This window comes from Xiphophorus maculatus, chromosome 7 (genome assembly GCF_002775205.1).
Source record: "Xiphophorus maculatus strain JP 163 A chromosome 7, X_maculatus-5.0-male, whole genome shotgun sequence".
Taxonomy (NCBI): Eukaryota; Metazoa; Chordata; class Actinopteri; order Cyprinodontiformes; family Poeciliidae; genus Xiphophorus; species Xiphophorus maculatus.
Genome location: NC_036449.1, coordinates 22,760,927 through 22,778,745, shown reverse-complemented (window position 1 = coordinate 22,778,745; position 17,819 = coordinate 22,760,927). Strand labels below are relative to the sequence as shown.

The 17,819-nt window shown below is 36.3% G+C and overlaps 1 protein-coding gene across 1 annotated transcript; it reads left to right on the top strand.

The window, feature by feature from the left end:
- Positions 1–2,524: 2,524 nt before the first annotated feature.
- On the top strand, positions 2,525–12,961 carry gmppa (GDP-mannose pyrophosphorylase A). Its single transcript, XM_005807673.3, has 12 exons — positions 2,525–2,664; positions 3,876–3,973; positions 4,661–4,764; positions 4,957–5,149; positions 5,244–5,303; positions 5,406–5,536; positions 8,972–9,106; positions 9,265–9,362; positions 9,448–9,494; positions 10,659–10,751; positions 11,309–11,477; positions 12,729–12,961. Exons 1-12 carry the CDS (start codon positions 2,625–2,627, stop codon positions 12,827–12,829), a joined length of 1,269 nt encoding a protein of 422 aa, XP_005807730.1. The 5' UTR covers positions 2,525–2,624; the 3' UTR covers positions 12,830–12,961.
- The last annotated feature ends 4,858 nt before the right edge of the window (positions 12,962–17,819 follow it).

Here is a 17,819-nt window from a genome sequence, read left to right as displayed (position 1 = left end):
ATCTGACAGGTAAAAAGAAATATGATGGGAAAAGTTTAGACCCAACTTTGATCTGCCATCTTTCAGAACCAAAATGGGCGTGTCAGAACAGGCAGGCTAATAACTGGACCAGTTATTAGTCTGCCTGTTATTAGTCCTCAATAACAGGCAGAACCACTGGAACTGAATGTTAAGAATTTAGTATTTATTCACAGTTTGTATCTTCATTAGTTAAAAACCGTCCAAAACTGCAGCAACCTATAAAAAAACATTGTTTAGAAGCACTATAAAAGAAAACAATCTGTTTAGGCGGAGAAGTCGGCGAATAAAATAAATAAATCTTTGAACTTTAGATAGTTTGAAAGTGCTTCACATTCCTCTGCTTCTCCTCCAAAGGATGCCTACACCAGAGCCCCTTCACCCCTTGGTGACTGAAATGTTATTGCATTTTGTTTGATGAAAACTCACACCTTATTTGCATATGTTTGAGTTCTGAACACCAGAACTCAGGAGACTGTTTTACTTCAGGTTATGTTTTAATGAGGAGGAATGAAAGCAGACTCTTCCATTAGAGATGACTGCACACTATTTGCTGTCTTTATGAGTCTTTCAAACTGACAGCTGAGTTATTTTGCTTTCTGCAATAACTCTTAAATAACAACTTAACCTACTTTGTGTTGGTGCAAAAGATTCTCTGAGAAACAAGACAAGGAACTGAAGTTTCAGGTGACAGAGCGTTGTCAGGAAATATTAAGCCAAAATCTGGGATCATGTACTCATATTTTGTATCACTGCCAGGTTGTATTTCTCATTTATGGGAGTGTGGTTACACTGAACATAATTACATCACAACAACATAGCTTTTGTTTTGCTTTGTTTTTTTTCTATTAAGAGAACTTACAAAAGTGTGAATACCTTCAATTATTTTTGGCTTGAATTGATTTAAAAGCTTAGTTTTTAATGTAGTGGCTGATGTGCATATCTTAATGTTTTCTGCATTTTTGTGTTTCAACGTAATGGAAAAACAACAAGGCTGACCAACATGTTGGACTGTCAGAATCAGTATTACTTTGTTGTTGTCCCAGTAGGAAAATTTTTCCTGCACCCTCGTGAAGAACATAAACACAAATACAACCACTGTGTGTTATGCTGAATAATATGAGTTAAAACAACATTTAATTTCGCTTTGGGATTAATTATGTATTTACCAGTGAATTGAATTGAAATAAAATAAAATTCAGACAGAAATATCTACAGCGATCATGCTAAAATATAAAAGTCATCACACTCAGTCACATTTCAGATATTTAAATAATGGAATGATGAATTTGAGTTTGTCCATTTCTGACTATCTTTCCAGATGGTAAGGCATCAAATCCATCATTAAGGGGACTGGTAAATGTTGCCTTTTGTGTGACTCTTTAAAAACCTTTCCGTTAAATAAAGTAATTTAGCACCAATAATTTTGCGAAACACTTTTACTGTTTCCTTCATCCTTTATTTCTCTCTTACTAATAAGTTGCTCCACTGGTTATCCTTTGATGAGATCTAAAGGTGGTGGACTGGACTTTTTCTAAAATCTGAACTTTACTTTCTAAAATTGTTGGTTTTGGTGAAATTTAGTTTAGTAAGAATTGATGCACCACATAATATATAATTATAACTGTGTCCTCTGCAAACTTCAAAGTATGCATCCCTGTTCAAAGAAAAATGTTTTCAATTAGTTTAATAAATATAATAAAATTAAATTATAAAAGTAACTAAAACTATAAAACAGTGGAGCACAAAGAAGCTGTTTGGACTTAAATTGAAGTCAAACTAAACCCGAAGTGAAAAAGTGAGTTCCAAGTGGGATTTTAAAGAATGTATTGGTTCTGCAGAGTGAATGCTGAATGCCAAGAAACACACCAGATAGGTCAGGATTAAAAATGTGGGGACATTTTCAGCAAGTTTAGGTTGCAAAACAACATCCTAGCCTTAAAGCATTTCTCTGAGCATTTACTCTAGAAAAAGTATAACATTTTCCAACCTATGAAGACTTTGTTGTTCACCTAACCAACAGGAAAGAAGAGCATTAATAGAGAAATTGTTGGAGCTGCAGACATCCACAATTCAGATGAAAGAAGCTGTTAATAGGACACTGGGGCAAGCCACATATCTGGCCTTATTAAATCAGTGGCAACAAGAAAACCATTGTTTAAAGAAAGGCACAAAAGTTTCTACAGTCAAGGTTCATTAATATTTAGGCTGTATGTGCGGTTTTGTTGTGTAAAATAATATTACATGTTGAGTTTTGATGATTTGTATTCATTTCTGTATGTCTTGCAACAAAATACTAAGAAATAAATGATTCCATCTTTCTTTATCTTTGAGACTTACCAATGATCTGCGTTATAGACAAACATTTAAAGTAACAACCGTTCACATTCTGTTTTGTTTTACTAAATCTTAAGATATTTTTTTAAGATTTCTAGTTTAGAAACTGAACCACGCCTCTTAAATCCCGTTCTGCCACACACTCTGCTCCGGGTTTTCACGGTAATCTCGTGACGTCACAGGTAGTACGTGGATGCGGAAGTGAGCAGCCAGCTGTTACAGGTTGACATCAGGCAGGTGTTCTGGCACAATACAGCTCCTCGGTCAACATGCTGAAGGCGGTCATTTTAATCGGAGGTCCCCAGAAAGGTGAGAGTCCACCTGCATCCTGTCCTGTCTCCATAGTCGGTGGTTTTGGTATTATTGAAGGGAAGCTAAGCTGCTAATGCTAACAAACTGGCTGAGCTTGTTTATGTGACTGACGTGGCTTAACCCGAAGACACACAAATCAAGACATCTTCTAGTAATGTTTAATGTCCACACGTCTATGCTCTCAACCTATTTAAAGCCGAAGGAGAAACTCTTTTGCAGTTACACTTGTACAAGATTTATTTGGCCACTTTAATAGAATAAGTATATCCTATATTCTCCCACAATGGGGAAATTTCTGTGCAACAGCAGCAATATGACAGGCAATGCATGTAGATCCACTCAAAACCAGAAATGTATAAAAGCTGAATAAAGTATAAAAGGGCAACATTTCAGCATAAATGTTGTGTTTTTCTAAAAAGAAATGCTGCACGGCTGATGTGAACTTTCTAATCGTAGTGAGGAAGAGACACCTCGTTCTGGATCAGCTGCAGGTGTCCGATTGACATTTTAGGCAGACTGGTGAAAACACTATTGCAGTGATCAATGTGAATAAAGATAAACACATGGATGACCTTTTCAAAATCGTGTTGGGACATTAGTCCTTTAATCCTGGAGGTATTCTCCAGGTGATGGAAGGCCAACTTTGTAACTGTCTTTGTGTCTCTGAAGGTTCAGGTCTGACTTCATCAGTACAACCAGATTTCACACCTGATCACTCATTTCTAGATATAACAACCAAATCTGTGTACTCTCAGACTCTATATCTATATTTATGCTGACTGTTGTTGTTCCTCTTTAGGTCCAAAAGTAACAACTTCAGTTTCAACTGAAGACAGCTGTGGCACTTTCACTTTTTTACTTTTTCTTTTCTTTCAGTGCTTGTAAGGGTTCAAATGGTGACATTGTAAAGTAGAGCTGTGTGTCATCTGTGTATTTATGGTAGCTATTCTTATTACTTATTGTAATTTGAGAAAGTGGGAGCATGTAAATATTAAATAAGAGAGATGCCAAGATGGAACCCTGGTGTACCCCTGATGGGATTTATGTTAGCTCAGATGAAAAGTTACATGTTGTCACAAATAAGTCTCTGTTCTTTAGGTAAGACTCAAATCGGTCCAGTGTTGTTCCTGATAACAATATATTACAATGTGTTGCTAAAGGCAATCTGTTTATTTTTTCTTTGCTTTTTTTTTTTTTTTGCTTTTCAGGGACAAGATTCAGACCATTGTCTTTTGAAGTTCCCAAACCATTGTTTCCAGTGGCTGGTGTCCCCATGCTTCAGCACCACATTGAGGCGTGTGTCAAAGTGAGTGCCTCTCTCATCACTCCCAGGTTGTGTATAGATGTACAGTTGCATCTCAATAAACGAGAATTTGTGATTTCTCTCAATTTTGAGAGACTGATAAATTGCATTTATGCACACTGCAATGCAACATGAAATTATATATTTGTTGGCACTGACCAGTAGTACACTCACTACTAATAATAGTGAAATAATTATTTGTAAACATTGTAGATAATGATGATAGCTCAATGGTGCATTTATTCATCTGTTAAATTATCTTTGCATTTTTGCTCGCTGACTTTAAATAGTTTTAGTCATTTAATTATTTAGGTTTAAAATTGTTCTTCTGGGTCCGGTGTTCTGAGAAAGCATATTATTGGTTAAAGCTTGTACATTGTTACCTAACTTTACAAAGTGATGCAAAGACTGACTGCATGTTTCCTTTTCTGACCCAACTTCACTTTTTCAGTGAGGTTTTTTGAAACTTAAAATGATCCGTCATTTATTTTATATTAGAGTTATTTAAATCGAGCCACAAACAAATTATTATACCTTTGAATTTAAACCTTTCTTTACCAATTGATGAGCATGTTGCGTGTTAGGGAAACCAGCTTTATCCATAATTTTCATGATGTTTTTTTGACAGTCTTTGTTTCCTTTCAAATAAATGTTCTTGTTCTTTTTCTTTTTGTTTTGGTTTTTGTTTAGGTACCAAGCCTAAAGGAGATTTTGCTCATCGGCTTTTATCAGCCAAATGAAGAACTGAACCGATTCCTGTTTAATGCGCAGCAGGAGTTTAAAATGTCCATTAGGTGAACAAGAGAGCTTTTATTTTCATCATTAGAGAAATACATAAAAAAAAACAGTGGCAACATTTTTTTTTAAAACATACGTATCATCTTTTGTTATTTAAATCCATGGGAAAGGAGGAACTTTACAGCTCTAATGCACCAACATTGCTAAAAAATTACAGCTATCGCTTTGTTCTCCTCTCTGCACTGCAGGTATTTACAGGAGTTTGCAGCCCTGGGGACCGGAGGGGGCATTTATCACTTCAGAGATCAGATTCTCTCTGGCAGTCCAGAGGCTTTCTTTGTTCTGAATGCTGATGTTTGCTCAGCGTTTCCTCTCACAGAGATGCTCAACTTCCAGAAAGAGCACGGCGAGCCAAACAGTTTTGTTATTCTAGGGACAACGGTGAGATTTTACGATTAGTGGCCACTGTTGTTTTACTCACTGTTATTAAAACTTTTCTGTCAGACTCTTAATGTGAAAACTTCTCGACTCTCAGGCAAACAGGAAGCAGTCCATGAATTATGGTTGCATTGTGGAGAACGAGGAAACAAATGAGGTATTCACTGCCCCTTATCTGGTCCACCTAGCCATTCATCAGTGTAAAAACTTTGAAAGACATTGAAAATGAGACTTTAAAATTATTATTTTTTTTGTTCAGGTTCTGCATTATGTGGAAAAGCCCAGCACGTTTGTGAGCGATATTATCAACTGTGGTATATACCTGTTTAACCCAGAGATCTTCCAGCACATCGGCGCCGTCTTTCAGAAGAACCAGCAGGACATGTTTCTGTAAGTTGCAGCACTTTTCTCTTTCATGAGGGTCTGAGGCTGCATGTGGATACCATTTTCTCATTTCTTTGATCCTCTTCATTTGTTTACTTTTTTCCATTTCTTCCCTTCTATGCCATGTTTTCTGTTTCCTTATTCAATCATCAGCTATCCATACGATGGGTAAGTTGGTATGTTTAGGCTGTGTGGTGTGACGTTAGAACAACTAGAGTATGTGGCGAGTTTGAATGCACAAAAAGCTGAGATAACAATGGTTTTTGTGTGAATGCTTGCCTAAATCAGTTTTCTAAAGAATGCTTTGTGTTTGTTGTTGAGACTTTTGTTTATAAGGTGGCCCTTTATTTTTTTGAGTAATTTACTTCAAATTAGAGAAGTGGATATCTAATATATTTTTTGTTGAAAAGAATCTGTGAGTCAAATAGATTTTCTTCTAAATAACAAACTATCCTGGATTTGTCTGGATATTCTGTCTCCACCACCTGCTGGTATGTTTGTTTCTTCCTTCAAACGGTTGCCGTCACAACACTTTGATATATTCAGTTGGCTTTACTTGGTCAGAAAAATCCTGTAGTCTGTGATCCTTCAGCTGGCGCAGTTGTAAGGTGTGTGATCCCCCAACTGCCTTAGTGTGAACACCTATTTTTATCTAAACCTTTGGTAACTATGAAACTTGTGGAGCGTCTCCCTAACGTCCGAATCATTGACAGTACCTTGGAAAGGGACATTTTCCTTCCTGTTTAGGTATTTAGTCAAGAGGAATGACCAAAAATGTCACTGTGCAAAGCTGGTGGAGACTCAACTTCAAAGTGGGACAGATAATTTTAGTAATCTCTGTTCTATAAATTTTTCTAATGATTAATCTATTAATCAGATAAAAAGAATTTGGTAATTGTACAGATTTTTTATGTAACAACACCGTGTAAATATGCAAATAAATATTTCAGTTCCTTTTTTAAAATAAGAAAACAAAACATGTAGTGCTGAAAACTCAATAACATAGCATTCCTTAGTGAAACTGAACCAGGTGAAGATAAAGCTGTTCCACTTGAGGAGTTTTGGGTGAAACATACAAAGTTGTTTTTATCCTAAATGCAAAATGTAGATATAATTCATACAATTTTGGCTTAATTACTGCTCTGAATAAGCTGTTCGTCCAGCAAATGGCCTTTTTTGAGTCTGTATTCTCCTGTTTACAATCGAATACTAAATTAGTTGAAGATTAATCTGATTAATCGTTTCAGCCCTACTTCAAAGGCTTGAATGAGACAATATGATAAAGGTCAAAGGGTGTGAATACTTTTACATACATTCTAGACTTTAGTATTTTTAATCATTATTTATCTGTATGATTCATGTAAAATGCCTAACAACCAAGAGAGACAAACTTATGCCCAACGGTCTAACACATTTTACAAAATGGTTTAAAGGCATAAAATGGAAATAAACTGGCAAAGGGGCAAATTGACCTGGAGTGCATTTGTTTAGTCTAGAATAATATTTATAGTGTTGGAGTCAGAGCAGAGTAGGTGAAATTTTGTTGGGGATCCTCTATGCCTTTTTCTTTCGTTTGTTTTATTCTTAACTTTAGAACATTTTACCCTCCTTCATGTAATGCTTGCAGCTGCTTACACTTAAACACCACACTGCTCTCACAATGGAACACAAAGGACATTTAAGAAATCTGAGGAAAAGACAAGCCGCACCATGAATAATTCACCTGCTAACATCAATGGACCTTAACTGGAGCGGGTGCTGAATCAGCAAACGTTGGAGCACATCAGAGATTCTTGATAGAAATGAGAAGGACTTTACTGCAGTCTCTCAGGGATTGCTCTGCTTTTTCTCACATCCACTCTTCTCTTAGCAAGTCTTCGATTATGGGTTTGATCCCTTAAAATATTCTTTTTCATCAATATTTAAGACTCTCTTTGATCTTACAATGCACCAAGTCAGATACCCTGATTAATATGGAGAATGTAAACTCTTTTTTAAGATTTTTTTTGGGAGGGGTTACCACCAAGTAATTAGCTTTGGTTTCACCACTGAAGCCATCAAAGTCTACATGCCTTTTATGTGTCTCATCTGAAACTGCAGGCTAGATAATAGTTTAATCATAGCTGTGTTTTATTTGTTAAAGAAAAGCGTCTTTCGGAGGAATGTGGGTTACTGGGGACAGCATGTGACATACAGTAGATGTAGAGCGGGTGCTCCATGTACAGAGGCTAATAATAATATATAATAATAATAGGTTTGATTCCTAACCTTGAAACCTTTGCAGCATGATCCTTTTCTCTTATTGCCTGTTTAATTCTCGTCAATAAAAACTTTGCAGCAAACTCTTAAAATAATGGAAGAAAAACTAGATAGTTTTGTTACTGGATTGTGTTTTTGTTTACAAGTTATGTCTTAAAAGTGGATAAAATATGCTTTTTTGTTTTAAGCATTTGAATATAACAATATAATTGAGGTTCCTGTGCAACCTGCAGCTGGATTTGTTTATTTATTTGGATCTCCATTCACTATTGCCATGACAATGTGGGGTCCACATCATAAAAATAACATTTATAACACAATTTATACAACAATAGTTTCAATGCATATTGATTCATAAATGTGCAATTTTACCACTTTACATAATAAAATAATTAAACAGGAGTTTCATGTTTTCATTTATCTAAAAATGGCCGCCTTTTGTCCAGCAGTCCTTTTGCGTGGTGAAAGAGTAAAAACATTTTACAGCAGGCTGTGTATTAAAAATGTGGCTAAATAAAAGTTGATTAAAATCAATATTTCTTTAAAAGAAAGAAAAAGCATAACAGGGTAATTTCAACCTTAACCTTTGTGCATACTGATAATATTTATGTATATGGAACAGCTCAGTTGGACTAATTGTTTGGTTATTTTTTTCTGAATCGAGTTTAGAGTGACATCTTCTTCTTAAATTGATGCAAACACAATGGTTCTTGGGAACTGATGCCGCTGTAATGTGTTCCAGCCCACAACCCAAAGCTTTTCATTGCATGCTTCACGTCTCCTTTGCTTTTTAGTGATTGCTTTATATCACAACATACATGTTTGTCACAATTATTATCACAGTTTTAGGTCAATTCCTTTAATTTTTTAAGAAGACCTTTCATGACATACTGCCATGCTTTACAAGGTTTTTTAGAAAATTCAAATGCAATGATTGTTTTGGAAACATTCTATTTTTATGTGGACACGCCTTGAAAACTTTAGTTGCCGTTTACGTACCACCAATTTATTTTAAGTAGCTTATGGAGAAGAAATTAAAAAAACAACTCTTGAGTGGGAAGGACAAAAAAACTGCTGTTAGCCCAAATGCCCACTTTGTCCTAAAACTTCATATAGTTTTTATTAATTGTTGCCTAAACCTTTGAAGTTCTCAGCCTAAGTCTGACAATCTGTTTGGTGCAGAGAGGAGCCAACCAACGGCTGGCACAGAGCGGAAGCCATCAGGCTGGAGCAGGACATATTTACTGCCCTGGCTGGACAGGGCAAACTCTACGTCTACAAAACTCTCAGCTTCTGGAGCCAGATTAAATCTGCAGGGTGAGTGAAACATTTTTACCTGCCGCATCACAGACATCGTGATCTTTTATGTGGTCACGGCAGATCTGGTAACCCACTCAGTTGTGAGTCATTCAGACGAGAATCTGATTTGTTTCTGCTTTGGTTTGCTGTCAAACTATTTTTGTTCCTTTTCACAGGTCTGCAATTTATGCCAGTCGATTGTACCTCAATCAATATCACACAACTCACCCTGAAAGACTGGCTCCTAATAAAGAGGGAGGACCCAAAATAACTGGTACGACTTATAAACTTGCTGTGCATCCACCCCAAAAAATATTGACTGGTACACATCAACTCACACTGACTTTCCTTCTGCCCAGGTAATGTCTATATTCATCCTACAGCCAATATTGATCCCACTGCTGTGGTAAGAACTCTAAATAGAAACACAATATCTCTGTTTAAATACAGCAATGTAACAGTAGCCAAGAAGACATCACATACAGCAGAGGCAGACTTAGTCATACTGGGGCATGGGATCCCTCTACTTTATTATTGCATGCATTTCTAACACTTATTGGTATAAAACCTACTGGTAGGTGATTGTTGCTTATTGCTACAAGTCGGCTTCATCTGTTAAGTGGTGGTGCTCTCAAAATCTCACTTGTTAGCCTCTTGTTTTTGAAGCAATGCGATCGTGGTTCGTTTGATCGAGGTCAGAGGTGACCAGTTTGTTTTCCCAAAAAGTCACATGAGTAACTTTAATTGTTGCTGAGGGCTTCCTCATTGTCCTCTACTGGTAACAGTCAGTGCAACTAAGCATAAATAAACTCCAACGTGCCTCACTGACAACTGAAACTTTACATTATGTAACTGTAAACAATTGTCAACAAATGAAATATGTGCAAGTTCTTGTCTCTTTTTATATGTTTAGTCTAAAAACAGTAATAATGTTTATTCAAGAGGAAACCCCTAAAAATAGCAGTCTGTTATCAAAAACAGAACTACTTTACCTCTTGGTTGAAATATATTGGGAAATTTTAAAAATGACTGCTTCCAACATTTTAAACTTTAGCATATATTATTTATTTTAAAGGATTATTGATATTATATTATGTTAATATATATAAGATATATATTTTATTATATATAATACATGATATATTGTAGATATTGTTAGATATAATACAATCTAATATAATAAATATTACTATTTATTTATATATGAATAAATAATTTATTTATTTATTATCCTATATTATCTTGAGTAATGCTACTAGTATCTGTGGGGAGCATCTGCTGCTGTCCAACTAACTAAATATTACATTAGTATGTAAAATGCAAGTTCATCACACATGAAATATATTAGGCAACAGTTTTTGCCTAGAATTTGTTTGTGAGAATATCTATAAAAGTCTAGATTATTTTCCGTTTTGACTCCTCATGATTCAGTCTGCCTCTCAGATAATTAGTGAACTTTTTCCATAGTTGTGCAATGGACTAGTGAAATGTTACCCTGCCATGTATTTTGTTGTGATGAGTTTGGGTTCTTTTTTTTACTTTTTATTTGCTTTTGTATTTATTTTTGCAGTTGGGTCCCAACGTCTCCATTGGCACTGGTGTTACTATCGGTGCCGGGGTCAGAGTGCGAGAATCAATCATTCTTCATGGTGCAAACCTACAGGTAAGCCATTCTGTGCACTGAACTCTGAAGTGAAACGTTATTATAATGTTTTCTTTTAATTTAATATTTTCTTACTGAGTAAAAATGTTACATTTTGCTTAATATTAAGGTGACCTTAGAGCTAAAAATGAGACTGTCTTTATATTTTAGTGCCGGCATTATCTATCCTTCGCATCTGACATCCCTAAAGTACATCATCACCCTCATCTGTCTCCAAAAATATTGTTGCCACTGCCTGGCACAAAGATGTCATGGTTAACGATTTTCAGGCTGCTATAATTTAATCCCACGTCTCCTGTGAAGACCGGGGGACATTTAAACTGGATTTATTCCACTGGAGATTTATTGGCTTTCATTGCATAATGCATACAAGGCCAAATTCTTAGTTGATGTATTCCTCTAAATAAACGCTCCCTGCTGGATGTCTCAATATTATTTTACTGGATATCTGAAATCCATTGATGTTTTAGTCAAAGTACAATCAGCTGTTAATTAATTCTTGATTACAAATGATTGTTACCTTATTACGTCTTTTTTATTATTGCATTCTTTTTCAGGATCAGTGCTGTGTTTTGAACAGCATTGTGGGATGGGATAGTACCATAGGCAAGTGGGCAAGAGTAGAAGGAACTCCCAGTGACCCAAACCCAAATGATCCATTTGCAAAGATTGACAGCGAGACGCTCTTCAGAGATGGAAAACTCACACCTTCTATAACTATTCTTGGTAAGCCTCTCTGAATGTCTTTGTTTGTGACATTATGTGTATTACCCATGTCGGACACAAATGAAGTGGAGGGCTCTACTTCCTAACTAGGTAACCTCTAAAGGCTGGTTGCCTCGGATTTTATTTCAGTTCATCAGAGTAAATTGGGCTGTAGGCAAAACACTTTCACCAAATGTTTATTTTTGAAAACCGCACATCATTTACCTTCTCCTTCACAACTTTCTGCTAGTCTATAAGGCTGCGTTCACACTGGAGCTCGAAGTGACCCAATTCCGATTTTCCTTTTTTGTCAAGTCAGATTTTTTGCCGTGACCTTTCGCACTTCCAAATATATGCGACTAGTATGTGATCTCCAGTGTGAAATGCGAACAACCTGAAAGTGTCCCACATGCGCAGTAGAGGGCGCAATAACGTCAGCGTTCTCAGTGTTTTGCCAACTGCCATAAAAAGAAGAAATCCTCAGTGTTTGCGGAAGTACACATGGATGCTAACAGTGGAGCATAGCTTATGATCTTGAAATTGTTGTCCAACCAGAACCAGCACTTTAACAACTTAATCCTCATGCAGTCCGTCATGGTTGTTGTTTTTCTTCCCACTTGCGCATATGAGGACGCAGAATAGTGACGTTTGTCGAGTATTAATGACGTTCAGGTCGGATGAACGCGACCTGGACGTTGGGTCACATTTGAATCGGATACGTATCGGATAACCAAGTGGCCTGGGTTGCATTCGAAAAGAATCCGAAAGTCTTGAAAAGATCAGATGCAGGTCGCATTACGTAAAAAAATCGGAATTGGGTCACTTCAGGCTGCAGTGTGAACGCAACCTGAGTAAGTGAGTAAAACTTTGTTTTACAAAGCATTTTTCAAGATATAGATATTACAACATACTTCAATATAGGCACTAGGTAATAGTGCATAAAATCCCACAAGAATTAATAAAAAGCAGATTAAAAATATGTTTTTAACTGGCTTTTAGGAGTGATAGCCAGTCAAGTCCAGAGACACAAAATCAGAAAATCCCAATCAGTTAGATTGAATTTGTAGTCATGAAACAAGATGTGTACTGTACATTAATGGTGATTAATTTTTAATAGAGCAAAGGACACAACTTTTTGAGGCGCTGCATCCAATTTAAATTTCTCTTATCACACTAACTGTGTTTTGACTGAGGATTCATTTTTTGCTCTCATTATTGGTGTAATTTTTTTGTTTTCTGCACAGGATTTAAAGCTCTTTTCTTTCTCCTCAGGTTGCAACGTGACCATTCCTTCTGAGGTGATCATACTGAACTCGATTGTGCTTCCACACAAAGATCTGAACCGCGGCTTCAAAAACCAAATCATCCTTTAGTATCTGCTTCACTTCTGTTCCCGTCAACAATGAAGGCTGCTGCTGGCCAAGCCCTGGCTCTGATGGAGAGTTACTGTACATATGATGTTTAAGATGGATATGAAAAGCCTTCATTAAACTGTTTTTGAAAAATAGGTGTTTATATATTTGTTCTTAAGAATTTATGCAACACTGGGCAGCCACATGCATGTTGATTTACCTTGAGTCATGCCAGTCATCTCAATATATATTTTTTTAGGCTCGCTCTTTTCTCGGCAATTTTCACTTGTCAACCTAAATGTGAGGGGTAATTCTTTAAAATAATAAAACAAAACCTCTGGTAATTTAATGTGATCACTTTTTATCCAAAACATTGATCGAAAGCTTTTAGTGGCTTCCTTGTTAGACTCATGAAATTGACTACCATCAAAAAAATCAACAGGATTTAAGATTTGCGCTGCAATCAAGTAGCATTGCCTTTCTAAATGTGGATTTGCTCCACCTCTGTACCATGCATACTTAAACAGTGCCTTGGCAATCACTGGAGAAGCTGCTCCAAATTATTCCTTCAGCTTCTTTAACATTTACTTATTAAGCCCTTGAGCTCTCGTGATCACTTCAGCAGTTTTGTTCAAATTAGTGTAACAAGCGTCTCTATTAGAGATGAAAATTTTGGTGCTGGAGCAGCTGCGTAATGATTTAATCATGTCTGTTAATGTACAGTATTTTCCTGTGTTGATCTGAGGTTTGTTTTTATTAACTGTCCTAATGGAGATGGCTCTCTGTTGGCCTTTACTGCGGTTTGCAGGAATCTCATCAGCACAGATCAAACTTAAACGTTAGAGGCGATCCTAAAAATCATTACACTTTCCTCTCCTACAATTGTTGAATTCACACTTGAAGGTTGATGAAAATACAAATATAGAGCAATTATCTGTAATGGTAATGCTTGGAAATCCTAAATGTTGAGACACTTGGCAGTTTTTCTTTCTTGCAGAATAATGAAATTCTTAAAGTAAATTTTACAGCATTTCTTCGGTTGTTTTTGCAAACTTTCTCTTCAATCAGTAATTCATTATTAAAATTTTATTCACTTTTGAAATTGGCAAAAAGAAATACATTTTTATATATTTTGCGACTGATTGTTTTGCAATCTGCTTTTCTTATTCATGACACTGATGGAAACGTCTGCATCCAAACAAGAATAATGCAGGTGGATCTTGAAGTAGAAAATTATCAAAATGGGTGTTAATTTCTGTAATTTGTTTCAAATGTAAGTTACTAACTGTTACATGATAATTAAGGTCTTTACCTTGTAACCAGGTTGCTATGTATTGCAACTTTTTTGCTCAGGTCCCTCTTGAAAATGAGATCTAGATCTCAACGGGGTTTACCTGATTAAATAAAGGAATATGAAAGGTCAGAGGTCGGCAACTTGTGGCCATAAAGCTGCAAAAGGCTCTTTAAACCTTCGATAGTGGCTACTAATAACTTTGAACCCACAAATGTTTTAGAATTTGTTATAACTAATGCAGCTTTTAGTGATTTATTCATGATTTATATGGAATAATTACATCATTGAATTTTTAGTTGTGTTGTTTTTTTTTTTTACTATTTTTCGCAAATCTCAACATTACATAGAAGAAAATATGTATCCATACTCTTTGTAAAAGTTTTTTTTAAAATAAAAAATGATTAAATATGGTTCTTTAACTATTTTTCTTTGGTAGATACTTATTAAAAATTATACTGTGTTTTTAAAGTTAACATTCGCAGCTCTAAGCTAGTTTTATTTACCTAGAATGGAGGTAAAAATGGGTTTTTGGATTGTCGAGGTTAAAAACCCATGGTGTAGAAGACCATGGCCCCACATTTTTGTTTAAAATCTATTTAGTTTTGGTCTTATGTGATGTTGTCATTTTCTGATAAACTTTATTTCTGGTTTCTATTCGCTGTAATCAATACATCGTAATCATTGAAGCACTTGAAATGTGTCACTCTGTTTCATGACTTGTTGAATTAGTGAAGTAAATGTACTTTTCAAAGATCTTCTGATTTATTAAAATGGACACACTATGACCAACTTCAGTGCCATCATAACTTCATTTGTTATGTGATCAAAAGTAGTTCAAGACTCTTACCATAATGGCAGCCTGGCAAATGTCTGACTGGCCAAAATTAGACGATAAAAATATCTGTTCACTTTATTTTAACTATAATTTATTTGGATACTCAACCTCAAACATCTTGTCATATGTATTCCTTCATGTAGGTTGCTGCATATTCTTCAGATTTTGTCACTAAGTATAATTGAGTCTGTAATTCCTTTGATAAAAAATATATATTTTTGAGCTCCATCAGACATTATTATGTACGTATTTTGATGCTTTTTTTTCATCTAGAAGCTGAAAAAGTCACTGACAGAACAGAATGAATGAATTATAGGGAAAGACTAAGTTTATTTATGTGAACTGAATAACTTTTCACAGACTCTAATTTGAGCTTAATACATTTTGCACAGAATAATGAGCGAAAATCTACATAATTCTCAGTGTGCAAAACTGATAGAGACATAAACCCAGAAAACAATAAAAAATGTTGACTTAGTGAGTCTTAAATACAAATGCAAGACACACTTGTCAGAGTTCTGCTTATAATAAGTTTGCCAAAGATCATATATTGTAGACTATATCATGGTGTAGCTGTTGGTACTGTTGCCTTACACCAGTGGTTCCTAAAGATTTTCTGGGCCCCCCTATGGATTACAATAAAATCCCCCAAAAATTGAAAAAAAAGAATCAACTGGGCACACACATCGTTCAACCAGACATAAACCGTATTACTAGATACACATATTTTATTTTCAAACTCCACTGAAGTTTATTTCACACTTCAGGTAGCAACAAAACACAACAAACCATCTTTACAAACACTTTTGTGTAACAGTTTGTTTTTTTTTCATTCATTCATACCGCTTCCCGTGCCTCCCTGCAATGGCACTGTGCCGCCCCCAGGGGGCGCGCCCCACACTTTGGGAACCACTGCCTTACACCAAGCAGGTTCGAGGTTTAAATCCTGGTCTTTCTGTATTTTTGCTGGGATGTTTGTAATATCTTACCTCATGACGCCCCCAACCTCCCTGCCAGTGGCTGCTGCAGACAGAAACCCTTCTGCTTGTGACCCTGAATTCACTGAGTACAGATAACTGGCAGGTGTTTCCTTATCCTCTCGTTTCTCAATTATGCTCCGATTTATGTTAGTCTATTACATAAAAATCTCCCTAAAAATAAACTTTAGGTCGTATCATCTAAAACATGAAAATGGTGAACAGATATGCTTTCATGGCCTACTTTTAAAAAATCCCTAAACAAAAACTGAGATGTTTGTAAGTTCAGCAGACAGACATGTCTGCTTGGGATGATGGTGGAAAGATAAACTCAGCACCTCTTTTTATTTGCTTCCAGGCGCCGTGTGAGTGTGTGCTAGACTACAGCTCAGGAGGTGAACGTACAACTGGCTGCAGGCAAAGGTCCAGGGATGTTTCCACTCGAGAGGACTGGTGGAGAGTTCCTGTCTGGATACCAAACGGCTGATAAGGATGATGACTCACAAAAGCCTATAGGAGTGACAAATGAGCTGTCAAATAGAAGCCGACATTTCGCCTTCTCAGATTCATATGCTACAGAGAAATAACGCCGTACTGCCATGCATCACTGGTAAAAGCTAATCTTTTCTTAAACTGTCCTCTGAAATATCTGAACGTGCCAGTTCTTTCCAGAGGTGGAAAATAGACATTTGTTTCTACCCAGCAAGTGCAGAGGAAGGCAAAAAATGACTGTCTTTGATGAATGCAACTCACCTTCAAACTGAAAAGATATGATTTAAAAAAACTTCTGACCCATTGCGACTTAAACGAGCCTCCATGGATCAAACTTATTTATTCAGCATAAACCAGAAATACTGACTTTACTTCCTGGCTTTCGTCTCTTGATGCACCCCGGTGTCATGTTGTGTTCTCCATAGTGATGCACACAAACCAGATCCTCCATATTATCCCAAAACAAAACCAGATTGAGCTAACAGGGCCATCTTCCTCCATCGGTCTGTGGTCCAAGGCCGAAGCTTTTGTGTCCCGGAGAAAAAAAATTAAGAGACCACTTAAAATGATCAGGTTCTCTGATTTTACTTTCTATAGGTATATGTTTGAGTAAAATGAACATTGTTCTTTTACTCTATGAACTGCTGACAACATGTCTCTGAAATTCAGAGCAAAATGTTTTTTTATTTGAGAAATGGTCAAAATAACAAAATGGTTGGGGTGCTTTCCGACCTCAAATAATGCAAAGAAAACAACAATACTAACGTTTTAACTCAGAAAGAGTTCAGAAATCAATATCTGGTGGATTAACCATGAGGTTTTCAATGGGGTTCAGTGCAGTGGGCTCTTCATTTTCAAAGAGCTGTAGGCGCCTTCACTATCCATACAACGGCAATCAGAATAAGCATTACATTTTTGTCAGTTTTAGCTATAGAAGTTCAGCTGGATAAGAACATGGGCCAGCTTTTGATAAGCATGTTCATCAACAAACCTTGGTTATAAAATGGTAACGGTAATGATAATATAAAAGAAACTGGCCTCTGCAAACTCGAAATTCAAGAACACATCGGAAATGTGTTTCCTGGAACTCCAGTGAACAACAAAATGCTGAAAACATGAAATAATGGTGATTCTTATCAAGAGTGGCCAGCTTACTAGTATTACTTCAAGGGCACATTGGATATCAGAAAATGGCTCAGAAAGATGTCTAAAGCACTGCAGGCCTCTCTTGTCTCTGTTTAGCTCATTGTTAGTAAAGGGCAAAGGGAATCCATGGTAGGGTTTCAATGCTACAACTGGTGAAAAATAACACAGACTCATCTCAAAACATCTTGATACTCCCCCAAAATTTTGGAAAATATTGAGCCAAGAGCAGAAGGTTTGCCTCCTAGTGCGTCTGGCATAAAACTCACC

Coding starts and splice junctions, on each gene's coding strand:
- gmppa (XM_005807673.3), top strand. CDS start 2,625: ATGCTGAAGGCGGTCATTTTAATCGGAGGTCCCCAGAAAG. Junction 2,665..3,875: donor AATCGGAGGTCCCCAGAAAG/GTGAGAGTCCAC, acceptor TTTGCTTTTCAG/GGACAAGATTCAGACCATTG. Junction 9,107..9,264: donor AGCCAGATTAAATCTGCAGG/GTGAGTGAAACA, acceptor TCCTTTTCACAG/GTCTGCAATTTATGCCAGTC.